This window comes from Etheostoma spectabile, chromosome 16 (assembly GCF_008692095.1).
Source record: "Etheostoma spectabile isolate EspeVRDwgs_2016 chromosome 16, UIUC_Espe_1.0, whole genome shotgun sequence".
Taxonomy (NCBI): Eukaryota; Metazoa; Chordata; class Actinopteri; order Perciformes; family Percidae; genus Etheostoma; species Etheostoma spectabile.
This window is the reverse complement of record NC_045748.1, coordinates 15,746,668-15,762,442: the sequence shown is the minus strand read 5'-3', so window position 1 is coordinate 15,762,442 and position 15,775 is coordinate 15,746,668. Positions and strand designations below refer to the sequence as shown.

At 41.5% G+C, this 15,775-nt stretch overlaps 1 protein-coding gene across 8 annotated transcripts in view; it reads right to left on the bottom strand.

The window, feature by feature from the left end:
- Window positions 1-2,424: 2,424 nt before the first annotated feature.
- Window positions 2,425-15,775, bottom strand: part of LOC116704685 (probable E3 ubiquitin-protein ligase HERC1) — a 43,468-nt gene continuing 30,117 nt past the window's right edge. For 7 of the 8 annotated variants that reach the window (XM_032540298.1, XM_032540297.1, XM_032540299.1 and 4 more), the window contains 29 exons: window positions 15,031-15,259; window positions 14,637-14,914; window positions 14,221-14,348; window positions 13,583-13,710; window positions 13,146-13,373; window positions 12,742-12,869; window positions 12,370-12,569; window positions 12,015-12,189; window positions 11,745-11,876; window positions 11,483-11,581; window positions 11,020-11,193; window positions 10,644-10,928; window positions 10,458-10,523; window positions 10,168-10,293; window positions 9,915-10,053; window positions 9,543-9,724; window positions 9,267-9,422; window positions 8,282-8,404; window positions 7,985-8,087; window positions 7,359-7,528; window positions 7,078-7,216; window positions 6,809-6,978; window positions 6,456-6,625; window positions 6,091-6,256; window positions 5,922-5,998; window positions 5,576-5,828; window positions 3,767-3,919; window positions 3,082-3,387; window positions 2,425-2,979 (listed from right to left, as the gene is read on the bottom strand). In XM_032540298.1, coding sequence (XP_032396189.1) covers window positions 2,794-2,979; window positions 3,082-3,387; window positions 3,767-3,919; window positions 5,576-5,828; window positions 5,922-5,998; window positions 6,091-6,256; window positions 6,456-6,625; window positions 6,809-6,978; window positions 7,078-7,216; window positions 7,359-7,528; window positions 7,985-8,087; window positions 8,282-8,404; window positions 9,267-9,422; window positions 9,543-9,724; window positions 9,915-10,053; window positions 10,168-10,293; window positions 10,458-10,523; window positions 10,644-10,928; window positions 11,020-11,193; window positions 11,483-11,581; window positions 11,745-11,876; window positions 12,015-12,189; window positions 12,370-12,569; window positions 12,742-12,869; window positions 13,146-13,373; window positions 13,583-13,710; window positions 14,221-14,348; window positions 14,637-14,914; window positions 15,031-15,259 — 4,869 coding nt within the window. In that variant the 3' untranslated portion in view covers window positions 2,425-2,793. The remainder of the gene's footprint in view (window positions 2,980-3,081; window positions 3,388-3,766; window positions 3,920-5,575; window positions 5,829-5,921; window positions 5,999-6,090; window positions 6,257-6,455; window positions 6,626-6,808; window positions 6,979-7,077; window positions 7,217-7,358; window positions 7,529-7,984; window positions 8,088-8,281; window positions 8,405-9,266; window positions 9,423-9,542; window positions 9,725-9,914; window positions 10,054-10,167; window positions 10,294-10,457; window positions 10,524-10,643; window positions 10,929-11,019; window positions 11,194-11,482; window positions 11,582-11,744; window positions 11,877-12,014; window positions 12,190-12,369; window positions 12,570-12,741; window positions 12,870-13,145; window positions 13,374-13,582; window positions 13,711-14,220; window positions 14,349-14,636; window positions 14,915-15,030; window positions 15,260-15,775) is intronic. The other variant, XM_032540301.1, reaches the window with a different exon arrangement.

Sequence of the window (15,775 nt, the reverse complement as noted above, 5' to 3'; positions counted from 1 at the left end):
TCTATTCTGTGCAGCTAGCCTTCTCTTGGCCAGGCTAACAGCCAGGATCTATTAATCCAGGAGCATTTTCTCTTCACTCAGCAGTGGTTTTACCTTTTTGTTATCAGCCTGCATTAAAATACAACAAGTAAAAATTGCTGTTCAGTTAAATAGTTATTATTATTTTAACATTGTGACAATTTATTTATTTATGATTCATGTGTCGTTGGTGCTGTTATATTGCTGTTAGAAGTTTTGGTGATTAGGCTATGGCAGTTGTTAATATTATTGTTAATTATGGCAGATAATTAGAAAAGGCTAATAAAGTTGCAAATATGTTTTAAATGAAGTCTGTGATGAAAGGGCCGTATATAAAGTGCTATACACATGTGTTTCTTTAGTGGCTCTAATAATGGCTGATAGGCCAGAGACCAATACATCTTTTAAAATGATTTATTTTTCTATTATTTAACAAGAAAGAATCATGCAGGCCTATGCAATTTTCCCATGGCCATTTTATTTGCCATTCTTAGCACCTAATGTGTGTTCTCTCCAGTGAACTGGGACTATAATTTGAGAAGATTATAAAAACTTATAACAGTTCACTGGACCAGTAAAGTGTCTGCTACTGTACATACATTCATTCATCCACTCAATCATCCACTGACGCTTTTAATGACAGCTTTAGTCAGTTCCCTTGTAAAGTGCTAACCTGCTCAGGCCACACTTCTGATCTGAGTTCCTCAATTTTTTTGTGCACTTGGAGCATACGTGCAGTTTAGTGTCCCAAATTCCACTATGGCCACTAAGACCCACTCTGCTCACTTTGTATTGACATCTGATGGACATCTGGTTTTATGTCAACGTAAAAAGAATGAGCTATTTTTGACTTGCAACATATCGTAGGAACATATTTGTATGATATCACACACCGATGGGGTGGGCAGATTCAGATCTATCGCGTGTTTAGGGGGAACAACTACTTTGGACAGATGCGAAACAAGAAAATTACACACTTAAGTGATGCGATATTTATACGTCACACAGTTTACAGGTAATAAGTTGACTGGGCACATACCTGTTGTCCTTGTCCCCCATTTGTGTACTGTCAGTTTGTAGCCATGTTAACTCTGCCGAGCAACCCCACTTTTAATGCGTTTCCTGCGGCTTTCATGTTTCATAATCCTCTCAGAAAGATACTTAGTCTTCTCTTGACCAGGCAGGTCCCACCGTGTATTTATGGAACCCACGCAAACTCCGAATAACACACACGGGAAGCTAACGTTACCTGTTAGCCATTTAGCCTTCGGAGAACTGCCCGCCAGTCGTTGGACACTGTTATATACGTGACTGGTGGGCACATAGATGGTTAATCTTAACTATTTTTCTTCAAAAGGTAGACTTTCACATTGAATCCTGTAGAAGATAATCCACGCGCCGCCCGTGGCGACCACTATCCTCTCTACTACTGTAACGCTAGCTAACTTCTGACAACTACGAACAAGTAGGCATTGGCAAACAGCCAATCAGATGGCAGCGTTGCAAAAGCAATCGGCCCTCACATTGCATCGGATTTGTGCCATCCGCTTTCATTGCCGAAGGCTTTGAGCATGAATAGGCTGTTGTTGTTTTCCCACACTTTGGGCACGTGACATTGCTATCCATACTGCCTCGGCCATCATTTAAAAACTACTATAGGCTATCCCTAAAATTAGAGATGGGCAATATATCGATACCATAATATGAGACTAGATATTGTCTTAGATTTTGGATATCGTTATATGGCATAAGTGTTGTCTTTTCCTGATTTTAAAGGCTGCATTACAGTAAAGTTATGTCCTTTTCTGAACTTAACAGACTGTTGTACCTGTTCTGTTAGTTGCCTTTACCCATTTAGTCATTACATCCATGTTACGGATGATTATTTATCAAAAATCTCATTGTAAATGTTTTGTGAAAGCACCATTAGTCAACATTACAATATTGTTGCGGTATTGATATCAAGGTATTTCTTAAAAAATATTGTGATATTTGATTTTCTCCATATCATCCAGCAATACTTAAAACTGTAGAATAATGATGAATAACAGCAGCAACCGAGGATGTTTTATGTCATGCATTAATGCAGAATTATTATTTGTAATTACTCTGTCCCACAAAAAACACACTTCTTTCCGCTGCCAGAAGGTGGGGCTTTACTCATACGCATTAATACTTACGTTTCACGTTTTTTTTAGCTGATCTACAGTATATGCCATAGGTCTATACACAATATGCAGTTGGGTCTTGTATGTGAAATTCCATCCACTGCGACATAAGAAAAGCAAGCTTATGTATTCACTTACTTATAGGATATTCACTTAATTCATAATCTGAATGTATGTACTTCTTGTAGTATATATTTTTGGAAAGAAATGGATGCAGAGATTACACAATACTCCAAAATCCTTATTTAAACACTCTTTTATTTTACAATAATACTGCCTGTGTGGGACAGGTCATTAAATTATTACATTTTTTTCAAACAAACAGGCACATTAACTCCTTTATTGTGGCTTATTACCCTATGTATATTTTATTTAAAAATCTTGTTCTGTATCCCTGTAGTTTGGATTCAGAGTAAGCACTGCAATAATTACAACACCTTGCACATTTGGAAAACTAAAACTACACATATCTTTAAATCAACCAACATATAAACAGTACACTACTTTTTACACAGGTTTGGCAAATACAAATCTGTGTTCAGTGCATAATGTGCATGGCATGGGAGAGAAGATACATTCATCACCAGGTTGACCACAGCTGGCCTCTTCAGTCCTCGGTGTCAGAGCTGTCTGCTGGGTCGGTGTTGTGGGTCAGCATGTAGTTGTCCATGTCGATGGAGGGGCAGTTGTGGATGGAGTAACGCAGACGCTCTGCAAGGATGGCCTGGCTCGTGTATGGGGGCAGGCGAAACAGGAAAAAGCAGGTCTGTGCAGTAGGAAGGCCATTGACAGGCTGAAGGAATGGATAGGGGAAAAGAGAAAGAGTTTGTTGTTTGTACTGTTAATATGTTTGTCATTGTGAACAGGCTTGGTAATTAATTAGTGATGACCTCACCCTTTCAACCTTGATGATTTGGAACTTCTGCGTGATATCAGCTGGGTTGGAAGGCAACCTGGACCGGCCAGACACAAAACGTAGGAACAGCACTCGCTCCTCATTGGTGAACTCCTCCAAGCTCTGCCAAAACCAACCAATAAGCTGGTGGCTCTCGGTGATGTCACGGTAACGCACCAGCTTCTTCAGCATCTCAACAGAGACCTCTGGGAGGCCACAGATCAGCTGCTCCAGCTGCTGTGCTGTCAGCAGGGAAAGGAGGGGCACAGGGATGATGGTGGACATGCCCTCTCTGACTGCTGCCACCTGGATACAACAGAACAACATCAGCTTTGATACTTCTGAAGACAAGATAAAGGGAACAAACAGTGTTGTCTGTACTGTCTAATAAGCACTAATGGAAACTGTAGGGCAGACTGGGTGTTTAAAATGGGTGCGTTTCAGATACAGTCGAGAGAAATCCACACCAAAGTTTTTATTGTATACAAATATTGTCTATGTGTGGGTCAGGTCTGTTTGGTAAATTTAGTTGAAAGAAATATATTTAAAAGTGTGTTTTTTTAAACCACGCACTTTTGTGTATCCTACAGAAATCCACTGTAGCAGTTTGCATGTTTACAAGTTACATCCGAAAAGGTCTGGGAAATACACAGAAATCATTCTCCAACAGTTCAACCCTTCAAACCTGTGAATCTATTTCATGCAGCCTGTAGTCCAGAGCTCTTTCCACATATTCAGTCCGGTTGGCAAAAGTCAGGGAGATGTTTTGGCCTCCAGGAACTATAGGTACCAGCCTTCCATCTGCACTGTGGGCCATAAACGAGTCTAGTGGAATCATCTTTAGACGGAGACACAGTATGTGTGAGTGAAAAAAAGTTAGAAGACATACTTTATCAATCCTCCACATGGAAATTACATTTTACACTCTGTTGTTACACACAGGCCTGATATACACACACATGCCCAGGACCTATATACAGTGGTGTGAAAAAGTGTTTGCCCCCTTCCTCATTTCCTTTTTCTTTGCATGTTTGTCACACTTAAGTGTTTCGGACATCAAACCAATTTAAACAATAGTCAAGGACACACACAGTAACACAAAATGCATTTGTAAATGAAGGTGTTTATTATTAAAGGTGAAAAAAAATCCAAACCATCATGGCCCTGTGTGAAAAAGTGATTGCCCCCTAAACCAATAACTGGTTGGGCCACCCTTAACAGCAACACCTGCAACCAAGTGTTTGCGATAACGTGCAATGAGGCTTTACAGCGTCCTGGAGGATTTTGGCCCACTCATCTTTGCAGAATTGTCCTAATTCTTACATTAAGGGTTTTTCGAGCATGAAGGCCTTTTTAAGGTCATACCACAACATCCAATAGGATTCAGGTCAGGACTTTGGCTAGCCACTCCAAAGTCTTCATTTTGTTTTTCTTCAGCCATTCGGGGGTGGACTTGCTGGTGTGTTTAGATCATTGTCCTGCTGCTGCAGAACCCAAGTTCGTTTCAGCTTGAGAACATGAAACAGATGGTCGGACATTCCTCCTTCAGGATCTCTTGGTAGACAGCAAAATTCATAGTTCCTTTTATCACGGCAAGTCTTCCAGGTCCTGAGCAGCAAAACGCCCCAGACCATCACACTACCACCACCATATTTTACTGTTGGTATAATGTTCTTTTTATGAAATGCAGTGTTCCTTCTACCCAGATATACTTGGACCACACCTTCCAAAGAGTTCCACTTTTGTCTCATCGGTCCACAATGTTGTCCCAAAAGTCTGGGGATCATCAAGGTGTTGTGGAGAAATTGAGATGAGCTTTGATGTTCTTTTGCTCAGCAGTGGTTTTCTCCTTTTCTCCTCTGCCATGCAGGCCATTTTTGCCCTTCTTTTCCTGATGGTGGAGGCATGAACGCTGACCTTAACTGAGGCAGTGAGGCTTTACACCCTTTCCAGACTGATAATCTCAATTACTTTCCTTCCAATTGTTCGTGAATTTATTTGGGTCTCGGCATGATGTGTAGCTTTTAGGATCTTCTGGTGGACCTTACTGTGTCAGCAGCTCCTATTTAAGAGGCCTTGATTGTGAACAGGGGTGGTAATAATCAGGCCTGGGTGTGGCTAGAGAAATTGAACTCAGTGTGGACACCCACAGTTATAGTATGTTTTAACAAGGGGGCAATCACTTTTTCACACAGGGCCATGATGGTTTGGATTTTTTTTCACCTTTATAATAACACCTTCTTACAAACTGCATTTTGTGTTTACTTGTGTTGTCCTGACTATGTTTAAATTGGTTTGATGTTCCGAAACACTTAAGGTGACAAACATGCAAAGGAAACAGGAAATGAGGAAGGGGGCAAACACTTTTTCACACCACTGTATGTATATATACTAACTGGAGAGCTGTCACAGTGCATAGCATAGAAAAAAGAACTGAGAGGTTGGAAAACAGAGAATGAAAAAGAAGTTTAAGGAAATTTGCATAGTATCTCACCACATGGAAGTTATCCTCTGTGATTCCACTGTTATCCAGGTGAAGGATGCCTTGGAGGGTGCGGTAGGTGAGCAGGTCCACCTCCTCTAGGTCGGGCCCTCCCAATGGCATCGAGCACAGCTGTTTCCACACCCAAGGAGCTAGGTGTAAGTCCAGAGGTTTCTTGGTGCGGATAGCAACAGCCATGAGGATGCCCAAGAAGCGAAACTGGACTATGTGATCTTCTGAGAGTGCTGCTGGGTTCAAAAGGAACCTGTGAGGGTACAATTTTAGATGTTTTGTTATGCTTTAGGTAGGGGTACTGGTTCTGTTGGTGAATCTCAAAAGATAACTACAACATTCGTACCTATCAGTGTTACTGCCCACATCTGCAAAGCTGTTGGGAGTATGAATCAGAAGATCCACCACACCAGACTGCAGCTCCTGGTGAATACACATTGTAATTTGTCAATTTACAAATAAAGAGAATATCCCAGGCTGCATTCTTAGCTATCTCTATGTGGTTTCCATCCTACCTGGCACATCTCAGTGATGGTGTCATCAAACACCCCTCCGGCATCGTCAGCTCCCTCTCCGACAAGCTTGACCTTCCAGGCTCGGGATGGAAGCCGCAGCTCCAGAGGATTCAGGGACACCACTTGCTTTGCAATCTGCACAAAGATGGGCTTGCTCGAACGCCCTCTGTGGGAGTGTAAGGGAGGGGACATCAATCAAAGTTTTGATGAACAAATACTATCAGATACTGTATGAAACAACCAATGTGCCAGACAAGTCCTAAAATGGAAATAAGCCCTGCTGGCTTCTGGGCTGTTTTTCCACCAGCTGACCCCTGAAGAAATACAGATTATGCCAACGGCTTGTACATCAGGGTCATCCTTACTTTGTGGAAATTCGTTTTACAGTGATCTGTGGCCCATATGTTTTGCCCTGGGTCATTGTTCTGCCAATGGAGCGTACTAGAGGCAGAGTGTTGACCTTGGGTGATAGAAGACCTCTGAGATCACCCCGGAGAATGGCTGTCGTCCCTGAACTATAGCGTGACATGGACACCTGGATAGGAAAGGAAATAGGACGAAGTAAATGAGGCATCACAAAGAAAAAATTACAGTGAGGCACAGAGAGAACTAACATGCAGCCGGGGCATTTTTATTAGCAGGAATTCCAATGTTTTTTTTCCTACCATTTTGTTCTCTTAACATATCAAAAAGGGAAGAAAATGGGATCAAAGTTTACCAGATTCTTGGCATCCAGGTTGAGCAGCCTCCAGGACTTGTACATGAGATCAGAAAAGTGGTAGAGTACCCTGAGGCGCATGCTGAGGACATTGGGACTGCAGTCTTTCAGAGTGTTGTACTGGGGAGGAACAGACTGGGGAAGGCCTAGCTGGAAACTTCCAGAGCCACCTGGAGATAAAGATGAGAAATGGGAGGCCCAAGTGTATTCTCTTTCATGGATCAGAGGTACAAAGAGTATTTGCATCTGTAGGTTGTGTGTGTGTGTACCTGAGTTTTTCATCGAGGTAGAGGGGGTGGTCCATGCTGAACTGTGGCAGCGGCCTGCAGAGATCTGTCTGATGTTTTTCCCCTGGAGGGTTGTTATGAGCGTGGGCTCCTTGACTGGGTTGGAGTGTCCAAGGCCAAGCTGGAACACACACACACACACACACGCACGCACGCACGCACGCACGCGCACAAACGCACGCACACAACAACAACAATAATGTTTCTGATGTAAAATAAAAGCAAATTGCAGTGTAAATTTTGTTCTAGAGGCTGTTGGTTACCTGTCCCTCGCTGTTGCAGCCCCAGGCATAAACATCTCCAGTGGAAGACAGGGCGAGCACATGTTCACAGCCCACGGCAATGTCTTCTATAAACAGCCCCTCCAATGACGGTACCACCTGGGGGCAGGATTTATTCTTCAGCATTGAGTCCGGCAGGCCGATCAGACGCTCTGAGTGATGAAAAGGAGGAATTAACACATTGGCACATTTAAACGAGGAACATTTTTATATTATTTCAGCATGCAGCTTTTATTGTGCCAAGTAAGTTGGTGAATTGATTTATAAAGGTTTTGAAGAGAACATTCCCTCCGTCTCACCAGCACAGCATCAACACGTTTTTGTGAGTTAGTTAGCATATAGTTCAGAAATGTTGCACATCATGACACATTTTCCAAAAGACCCAGAAAACAAACAATTTTACTCTTTTTATATGTAAATACAAATCTTTGTGTGTTTGTGTTTATTGAAGGGTCAGTTTTAGAATTTCCAATCAAATAATTTACACTTTATAAAGTTAAACAGACTTATTATAACATAAGTAAGAAACATTGTAGGTGTTTCAAAAACCAAATGAATATACACAGTACAACAATATCTTTACAATCCACTTCCACAATAAAACGTACCTTGTCCAAATGTGTATACATGTCCATCAGAGGCCAACGCCACAGAGAACTGAGTTCCACAACTGACCTTCTTAATTCCCTTGTTGCAAAGCTGCTCTACTTTCTGAAAATAGCAACAACAAATATATTTCATCTATCTTATCTAAAAGCATTCAATTAAAATTAAAACAAGTGAATAAAGCAATTGATACAAAAGAATACTGGTATTTACCATAACCAGACACACAACATAAATTTGAACCTGTGTTTTTTGTTTTGAGGACTCCTGAATTTGGGCCTTTGTCACTGTTAACTTACCTGAGGATAGTATTTTGCTGTAGAGGAACCTGTTCCCAATTTGCCATAATCCCCATCTCCAAATGCCCACACAACCATGCCATCAAGGGATAGCACTAGTGTGTGGTTGAGACCACAGGACACCTGAAAAAGGGAACAAAGTTAGCTTTGATGAGTTATAGCTTAATCAGTAGTGCTGTCAAACAAGTAAAATATTTTATCGCAATTAATTGCATTAATGTCATAGTTAACTCTGAAATTATGAAATGTTTTATGCCAATGTTGTTATGAAAACAACATCGGCATATAGCCTACTGTAGTCTTCATTTTCACTCGTAACATTCTCACTTGGAACAAATAATCTCTCACACAATGTAACACTGTCCATCAATAAAAGGGTGAAAATAATACTTCGACAAGGGGGTTGAGAATTCACATCAGCTGTGTGCTTGGCTATCAAGTGGTCTTTCAGACTGGGCGTGCTGCGATGATAGCTCAGTTCACAACGACAAAACACACAGATCACTTTGGTCTTGTCAATGGAACCATTTGGCAGCTTTTAAAAAGTAAACTTTCCATTCAGAATGTTGTTGGCATCCATTTTGGCATCTCGCGCTCACCATCCACTACTCTTTGGCCGGCTCACAAGCCCAAACAAGTGTGTGCGGCGTGCCTGTTGCTTTGTTTCCGGTCTAGCTAGATCTGGTGTGGTGTTGTAGTTTTCCTAACGTTATTAGTTGTTGCCACAGAATGTGAAAAGAACTACAAAGTTTGCTAGGCCAAAAAGCACATTAATCTCGCAATAAAAAAATATGTATGCCGTTAAAATGGGTTTGCGTTAACAACCACTAATAACGTGTTTAACTGACAGCACTATTAATCACTTTTTTTATTTCACTGTTGAGACAGTACAACCATCTTAATTGAATTAAAACAAAATACCGCGACCCAATACCGGATAACCGGATGAAGATGGGTGGATGGAAACACAGACCACTGTTCTTACCTGTCCCACATGATACCCCTCAAGAGTAGTCACCCTTTCAGGCAATGTCTTGTTGGATATTGACCTTTGACCCAGACGACCAGATTCCCCACTGCCAAAGGTGAACAGTTTCCCATCTGCTGTTACCACAGCTGAGTGTCGGAAACCACAAGCAAGCTGGGAAGAGAAGCAAAAGCCATATCAAAGTTTCAAAAACATAGAGTTAAAACTGATTTGTCAATGTCAAACCTTTTTCCTATACCAGACTCTAAGAGTTCAAAGCAGGTTTATCTCTACCTGAATAATGTCCTCTCCTTGGAAGGCCTCTATCTGTTTGGGTCTCCTTTGCCTTTCACTGTTGCCATGGCCCAGTTTTCCAAAATCTCCATCTCCCCAACTGAACACCTCCCCAGTCTCAGTCAGGGCCATAGAGTGTCCATCGGATCCACAGGATGTCACCAGCTGAGTCACCACATACCCTGCCCACAGATGAGAGAGTCAATAAAGCTCAACGTCTAAGAATGCGGAGAAAAAATAATTAACAATTAGGCTGAAGTAGAAACTACCACATCAAACAGCAATATTGCAACAGAAATGTGTTCTTTTTTTTCTGCTCTGACAAAAATTAATCACAACATACAAGCTCTGGTCCCTGGATGAATACTGTACCTTGAAAAGCAGAGATGATAGTGGGGACATAGAGATCATCAGAATTCCCCTGGCCCAGTCTGCCATACTGTCCTTCCCCTACAGCCAGTACGGTCCCATTGGACTGAACCAGAAAGGAACAGTTCTGTCCACACACAACCTGAATGACAACGAATACACCCAAAGAGAGAGAAAAGTTAGAAAACAGTAACAATTAAATCTGAGATGTCAAAGGGCTGAGGCAAAGTCTTGTATTACGTGAAAAAGTTACTACCTGTTGCGTCTGTAAAAGAGAGGGTGCAAGAGTAGGCATCATGAGATTGGTTCCCATTCCGGCCAACTGTCCGTAACGTCCGTTCCCCCACAAGTACACCTCACTCTTTCCCCCTAGTTGCCAGTCCTATGAAACCCAGCAGGTGAAATAGAAATTACAACATATTTTAACTTTTCAGGTAAAAGAATGTACTATCTAATTGTGCAAACAAACAGTAAATTAAAGATAAATGCAATTTAAAGAATTCACATTTATTGTGTGTACTGTTTCAGGATGGCTAAGCTGTGTACCTCTGGTCTGGTGGTGGCCCATGACATCAGCTGTTCATCCATCCTAAAGCTCCACTTACTATTGTCCTAGAAGACAGAGAAATCTCTCAATAAATACCTACATTGGGTAAACTTGTGTATATTGCAGTCAATTTAGATTCCTGGATCATATGCCACTACAGCACAAACACTTTTGTCACCACTCACAAGTGCCTTGGTGATTTCAGTGACTTCTACCTCCTGAAACTCTGAAAGATTGAAGGATTCTGGGAAGGCAGTGCCACTGGAAATAGCCTCAGCACTCTGGACAGTGGTGGCATAAGTGGCAAGCCAGCTCCACTCTGACGGGCAGGAGTGGGCATCAGGACTGATATGGTGTGGAGGGCGTGGGTAATGGCACAGGTGTTTCTCTAAGGACAAACCAACAGTCAAGGAGGCCAGGCTCTGCAGAAAGGCACTGTGGACTAGCTGGTCACCGGCTGCCACATGGGTCTGCATGAAGAGACAAAATTCAAAACTACGTCTCAGCTGAGACCCACAAACAACACAAAAAACATCTTTAAAACGTAGCATAAGTAATGACCCGCTCATAGTTGTACTGCTCCTGCAACAGCATGGGCAGTCTTTCCAGAAAGACAGCCAAACAAGGTGCCCGATTGAGACCCAGGATGTTCTGGCTTCTGAGGACCATACGACAGGAAGCTAGCACATGATTTTGACTGATCCAGTCAGGGGTGCAGCAGATCAACAAAACATCCTGGAAGAAACAAATACAGAACTGAACTGTAAAGCAACATCTGCAAAAAACGTGGACACTTTTTTAAATATGGCTATTAAATAGTTATATCTTATAAGTAATACAGAACTTAACATTAGTATAGAATAGTATGAAGAAAAGCACTGTGATATTCTGGCTCAATATTCTGGGAAATAAGCTTGCTTGTCAAAAAATAGATGAGAAGATTGATACCACTCTCATGTCCATATGCTGAATATGAAGTTAAATCCAGGTGACAGTTAGAAAAGTTATAAGTCATCCAAAATACCTTTGACCTCCCAAAGCAGGCAGCCACACCCAAGTTTGGTATCCAGGTAGTATTGACGACTGAACCCAAACCTGTAACAGTCTGCAAAACTGAACCATCCTGTAAGATGCATAGAGAAGACGGAGGATTGAGACCCCTGACAGATGTTAGAGTAATACACATATATAGTTACATTTTTGAGTAATTTCATGAAGTTGATTGTTAAGTAAGGGCTCTTTGCACTGACTTCAGGTCAAGCAAACTGTGAATGCTGTTTTCTGACCTGTAAGGACCAGATGTTGAGCAGTCCTCCTATCCCTCCAGAGACCAGAGCCAATCCACTGGAGCAAAATGACAGGGACTTCACTGCTGTAATGTGGCCATGAAGTACAAACACACACTTTGCATGCTCTTGCTGTGAAATGAAACAGAGCTGAATGATTACATGAGCTACAATCAGAGGTGATGGTCGCAAACACCATGGGTCAAAATAAATTAAAATGAGCATAAATGTTCATAATATAAAATCCTGGTAAGGTTTTAACATACCAACATTTAAAGTTATTAGTATAATCATAGCTGCAAAAAGGAACTCCAACAGCAGATCCAAACTGACCTTAACATCAGTGCTTTTAGCCTGGCCCTGGGTGTTCAATATGTTGGGCAAAGACACAAAAGTACCCCCCTGTGGCAGTGTCCAGACATGCACAGAACCATTCTGACAACCTCTATAGAAACATGGAGAGAATATATTGAGAATTTAAAACATATTTAGATAAACATATTAAATAGATTTTCTCTGACTACTTCCATTTCTTTGTACTGTATCATTGTTACTTTTTTTAAGGGTAAAAAGAAGAAAGAGGAAGAATATTTAACAGAGAAAGAAAGAATAATTTATTACTCACACAGCCACCATGAGCCTAGGATCCGGTGCTCTGCCAGCAAGTGGGCACCATTCAGCTATGTTCACGGTGCTGATGTGAATGAGGGAGTGTAGGGTCGCCCAAGCGGCCCCAGAGCGTCCCAGTATCTTCACTACCTCTGACCTACCCAAACAGAGCAGCAAGTGTCCCGTGGGGTCCCATTTTAAAGAACTTACACCATCCTGTAGAGTAAAGAAAGGGAGAGTGGTGTGGTCAATAAGAGAAGAGTGGAAAATGATTCAATGTAAATTCTATGTCACAATGTGTAAACACCAAAGTCACATATGCTGACTGACTTGGGTATGAAGTGCATCCAATTGTTTGTCTTTTTGGTTGTGCATTTTTCAAACAAACCTGGAAGACAGACAGCACTAAAGGCTGCTCATTTTCATAGACCGCAGTTGAGGCTAAAAGGATCTTTCCATTGGAGTAGCCCACTGCGAAAGGCTTGTCCTCACTGTGCCAGGCAACACACTGGGGAGCTAGAAGAAATCAGAGGAAAAGATCAATCTCTTTCTATCTCTGAAAGTAGAGGAAAAGGACCCTTCGACAATGACTGCAGGGGCAGGGATCAAACCACCAACCTTCCGATTGGCAGGCAACCACTCTACCACTGAGCCACAGCCGCCATAGATGAGAAAGTGGTATACATTTTTTTATTTCATTAATAAGATGCAATGGTTTATAAATAAATGTATAAATGTAAATGTAAGTGTGTGTGTGTGTGTGTGTGTGTGTGTGTGTGGCAGTCCCCTTACCCTCTTTTCTGTGACAATGGGTGAGTTCGGTGCTCTTTACATTCAGGTCTATCTGCTGCATCGTGACCTGCAGCCAGCAGAGGGAGCCATCCAGCCGTCCTACCAACAGGCTCTCAGCAGGTCTGTTCTTACAGGCCGCTGGCTGGTCAAGAGCCCACAAGCTGAAGGTCTGAGCCCAGCAGAGGGCTGTGACCCGAGACAACTGAGCCTCCACATGACAGTGAGATCCTGTAATGTAACAGAAAATTTCAAATTGTGGAAACTGTTATCCTTATTACAATTACTAGGATTGAATTTAATTAGAAATATTACAACTGAGTTAGTGAGTTGTAATGCAGCAATAACGTACAACCGAAAAGTTTCATTTCAAACCTTAGGTCAAGCAGGGTCTTGCCATGATAGTTGATACATAGTAAAAAAAAAAAAGCCAGACTTACCCCTGATGTTCATGATGTTGATGTGTTTGTTCTCTGGGGCGGCCAAAAAGTTTCCCCCTGTACTCCAGTATACAGGAAACATGTGATGACATCTAGCAGCCCTCTCACTGCTTGATCTGTCCGTCTTACTGGAGCAAGAGAGAGAGTCAGAGGAAGGAACTAAAAGTAATCCAAGTTCTTTGATAGAATTGCAACCCCCTGATAGATCTTACGGTTGTTGCTTTATCTACAAGACCCAAGAAACTTGGCATTAACTTTCGAAAATATGCATTAGGCTAAAATGATATGAGACTTGCTAAATTACATATTCTCATACTTAACCGTGGATAAAATTAACACAGTTGACAGTCACTAACCTTACCTTATTGCCATTATAGCTGATTGTCGTATAATCTATCAAGGTCTAAGCTTACATCTTTTAAAACAGTTATTACAAACTACAGCACAGCAAGTGTGATGGCCAAAAAACCTAACAAAAATATCAAGTTCAAGAACCTAAAACATACATTTTAGTCCATTTTATTTAAAAGTGACCTTCAATTCAGTCAATATAAATATGAATGGATATTCTTTTAAAATTAGCATGAAACTGTAAAACCCTATCTGGACAAAACACTACAGAAACAAGCAGACAAAACCTGGTAATGCAGGAGAAGGTGGTCTGTAACTCCACAGTGTTCTGGCCGATGCTCCACAGTTGCACCACCTTGTCCTGAGAGCATGTAGCCAGTAAACTCTGCTCGTTGTTCCAGGAACAGCTGGTCACCTGAACAGAACAGAAATGATGGAAAGCTTCCTTCAATTTGTAAGTTGCGAAATACCAGACCTGCCCCCGCTGTAACTGAAATGTGCCAGTGGATAGGTTCTCCCTAGGTCCAAGGAGATTAAAATATTCACACCTGTCTAAGTCTCACATATTGTTTTTAAAAGGCTACCACTAAATAAACACCGTTTGGTCAATAAGGTTGCAGCAACAAAAGGGGTAATCAAAAACAAGATATATCCTGTTTTTAAAAAACATGTTATAATGCAGATTACATTGTGAGTCCCTCACCTTGTTGTAATGTCCTTCCAGCCTCTTGATAGGACTTTTGCGCAACTCGCCAGCCAGGTCACTGTATGTTTGGGGCCTATTAGGACTGTCCCTTCCTGTGGCAGCCAAAGCCTGCACCAGCTGCTGTGCTGCCCAGCGGCGGTGTTTACTAGTCAGCCTGGCAGACAGGACACATGCAGCCAACGCATTAGCCAGCTCTAGAGGGCCCACTCTGGCACTCAGGTGGGGTAAAGGGGAAGGAGGCAAGGACGAAGAAGACACCCCTTGGTTTCCTGTATCTAGGTCACATATGAAGAGAGAGTTACAATGAACAACAAAATCACAAGGTTTAAAACACTGTATTAAATAATTATACATACCAACACAACTACGTTAATGAACTACTTCCTCTCACCATTAGGCTCATGTTCTGCCTTATCTGGGCTGTAGCAGTGAACACCCTTTTCAGTGAGCAGGGACACCAGGTTTTGGGTGACCAAGAATGTAGGGGGCGTCTGCTCATTGTAATCCTTCGGTTGCTGGGCTCCCTGGGCTGCAGCTGTTAGACTGGAGTTGAGACAATCTTTCTGTTGTGGGTCACTGATGGCCCCAATATTCATCCCTGTAGCTGCTGCCATCAGGTCCTACAGGCAGTAATATTAAAAAGATATTTCCATCCATTTGCTAACAGTTACATGTGTTCACAATTCAATAATCCAGGATGAGTCTGGATAATTACATGTAGAAATTTATCAGCATTTCATTATGTATAATTAGTAAGGGGATCGACAAACCAAATTTATGAACTACTACGAATGTTAGGCTATTACCAACCTAAAGTTACACTCATTGAATTTTCAACCAGTCCAAAATATTAAACTGAACATTGTAAATAATTTTAATAATTTAGACAATTATATAAAAGTAAGCCAGCACAAATAAGGAAGTGTAATTTACTGATTATGAAAATATATTTATTTTATTGTTAAAGACAAATGTAACACTTTGTGATTTAGAACTGATGTAGTGATATTGTTACTACCTCCATCCAGGAGGATTGTCTGTCTGTCTGTCTGTCTGCAGGATTATAGAAAAACTATTGGCCCAATTTTTTTATGAAACTTAGTAGCACTTTACTTTTGATAAAACTACAATATAAG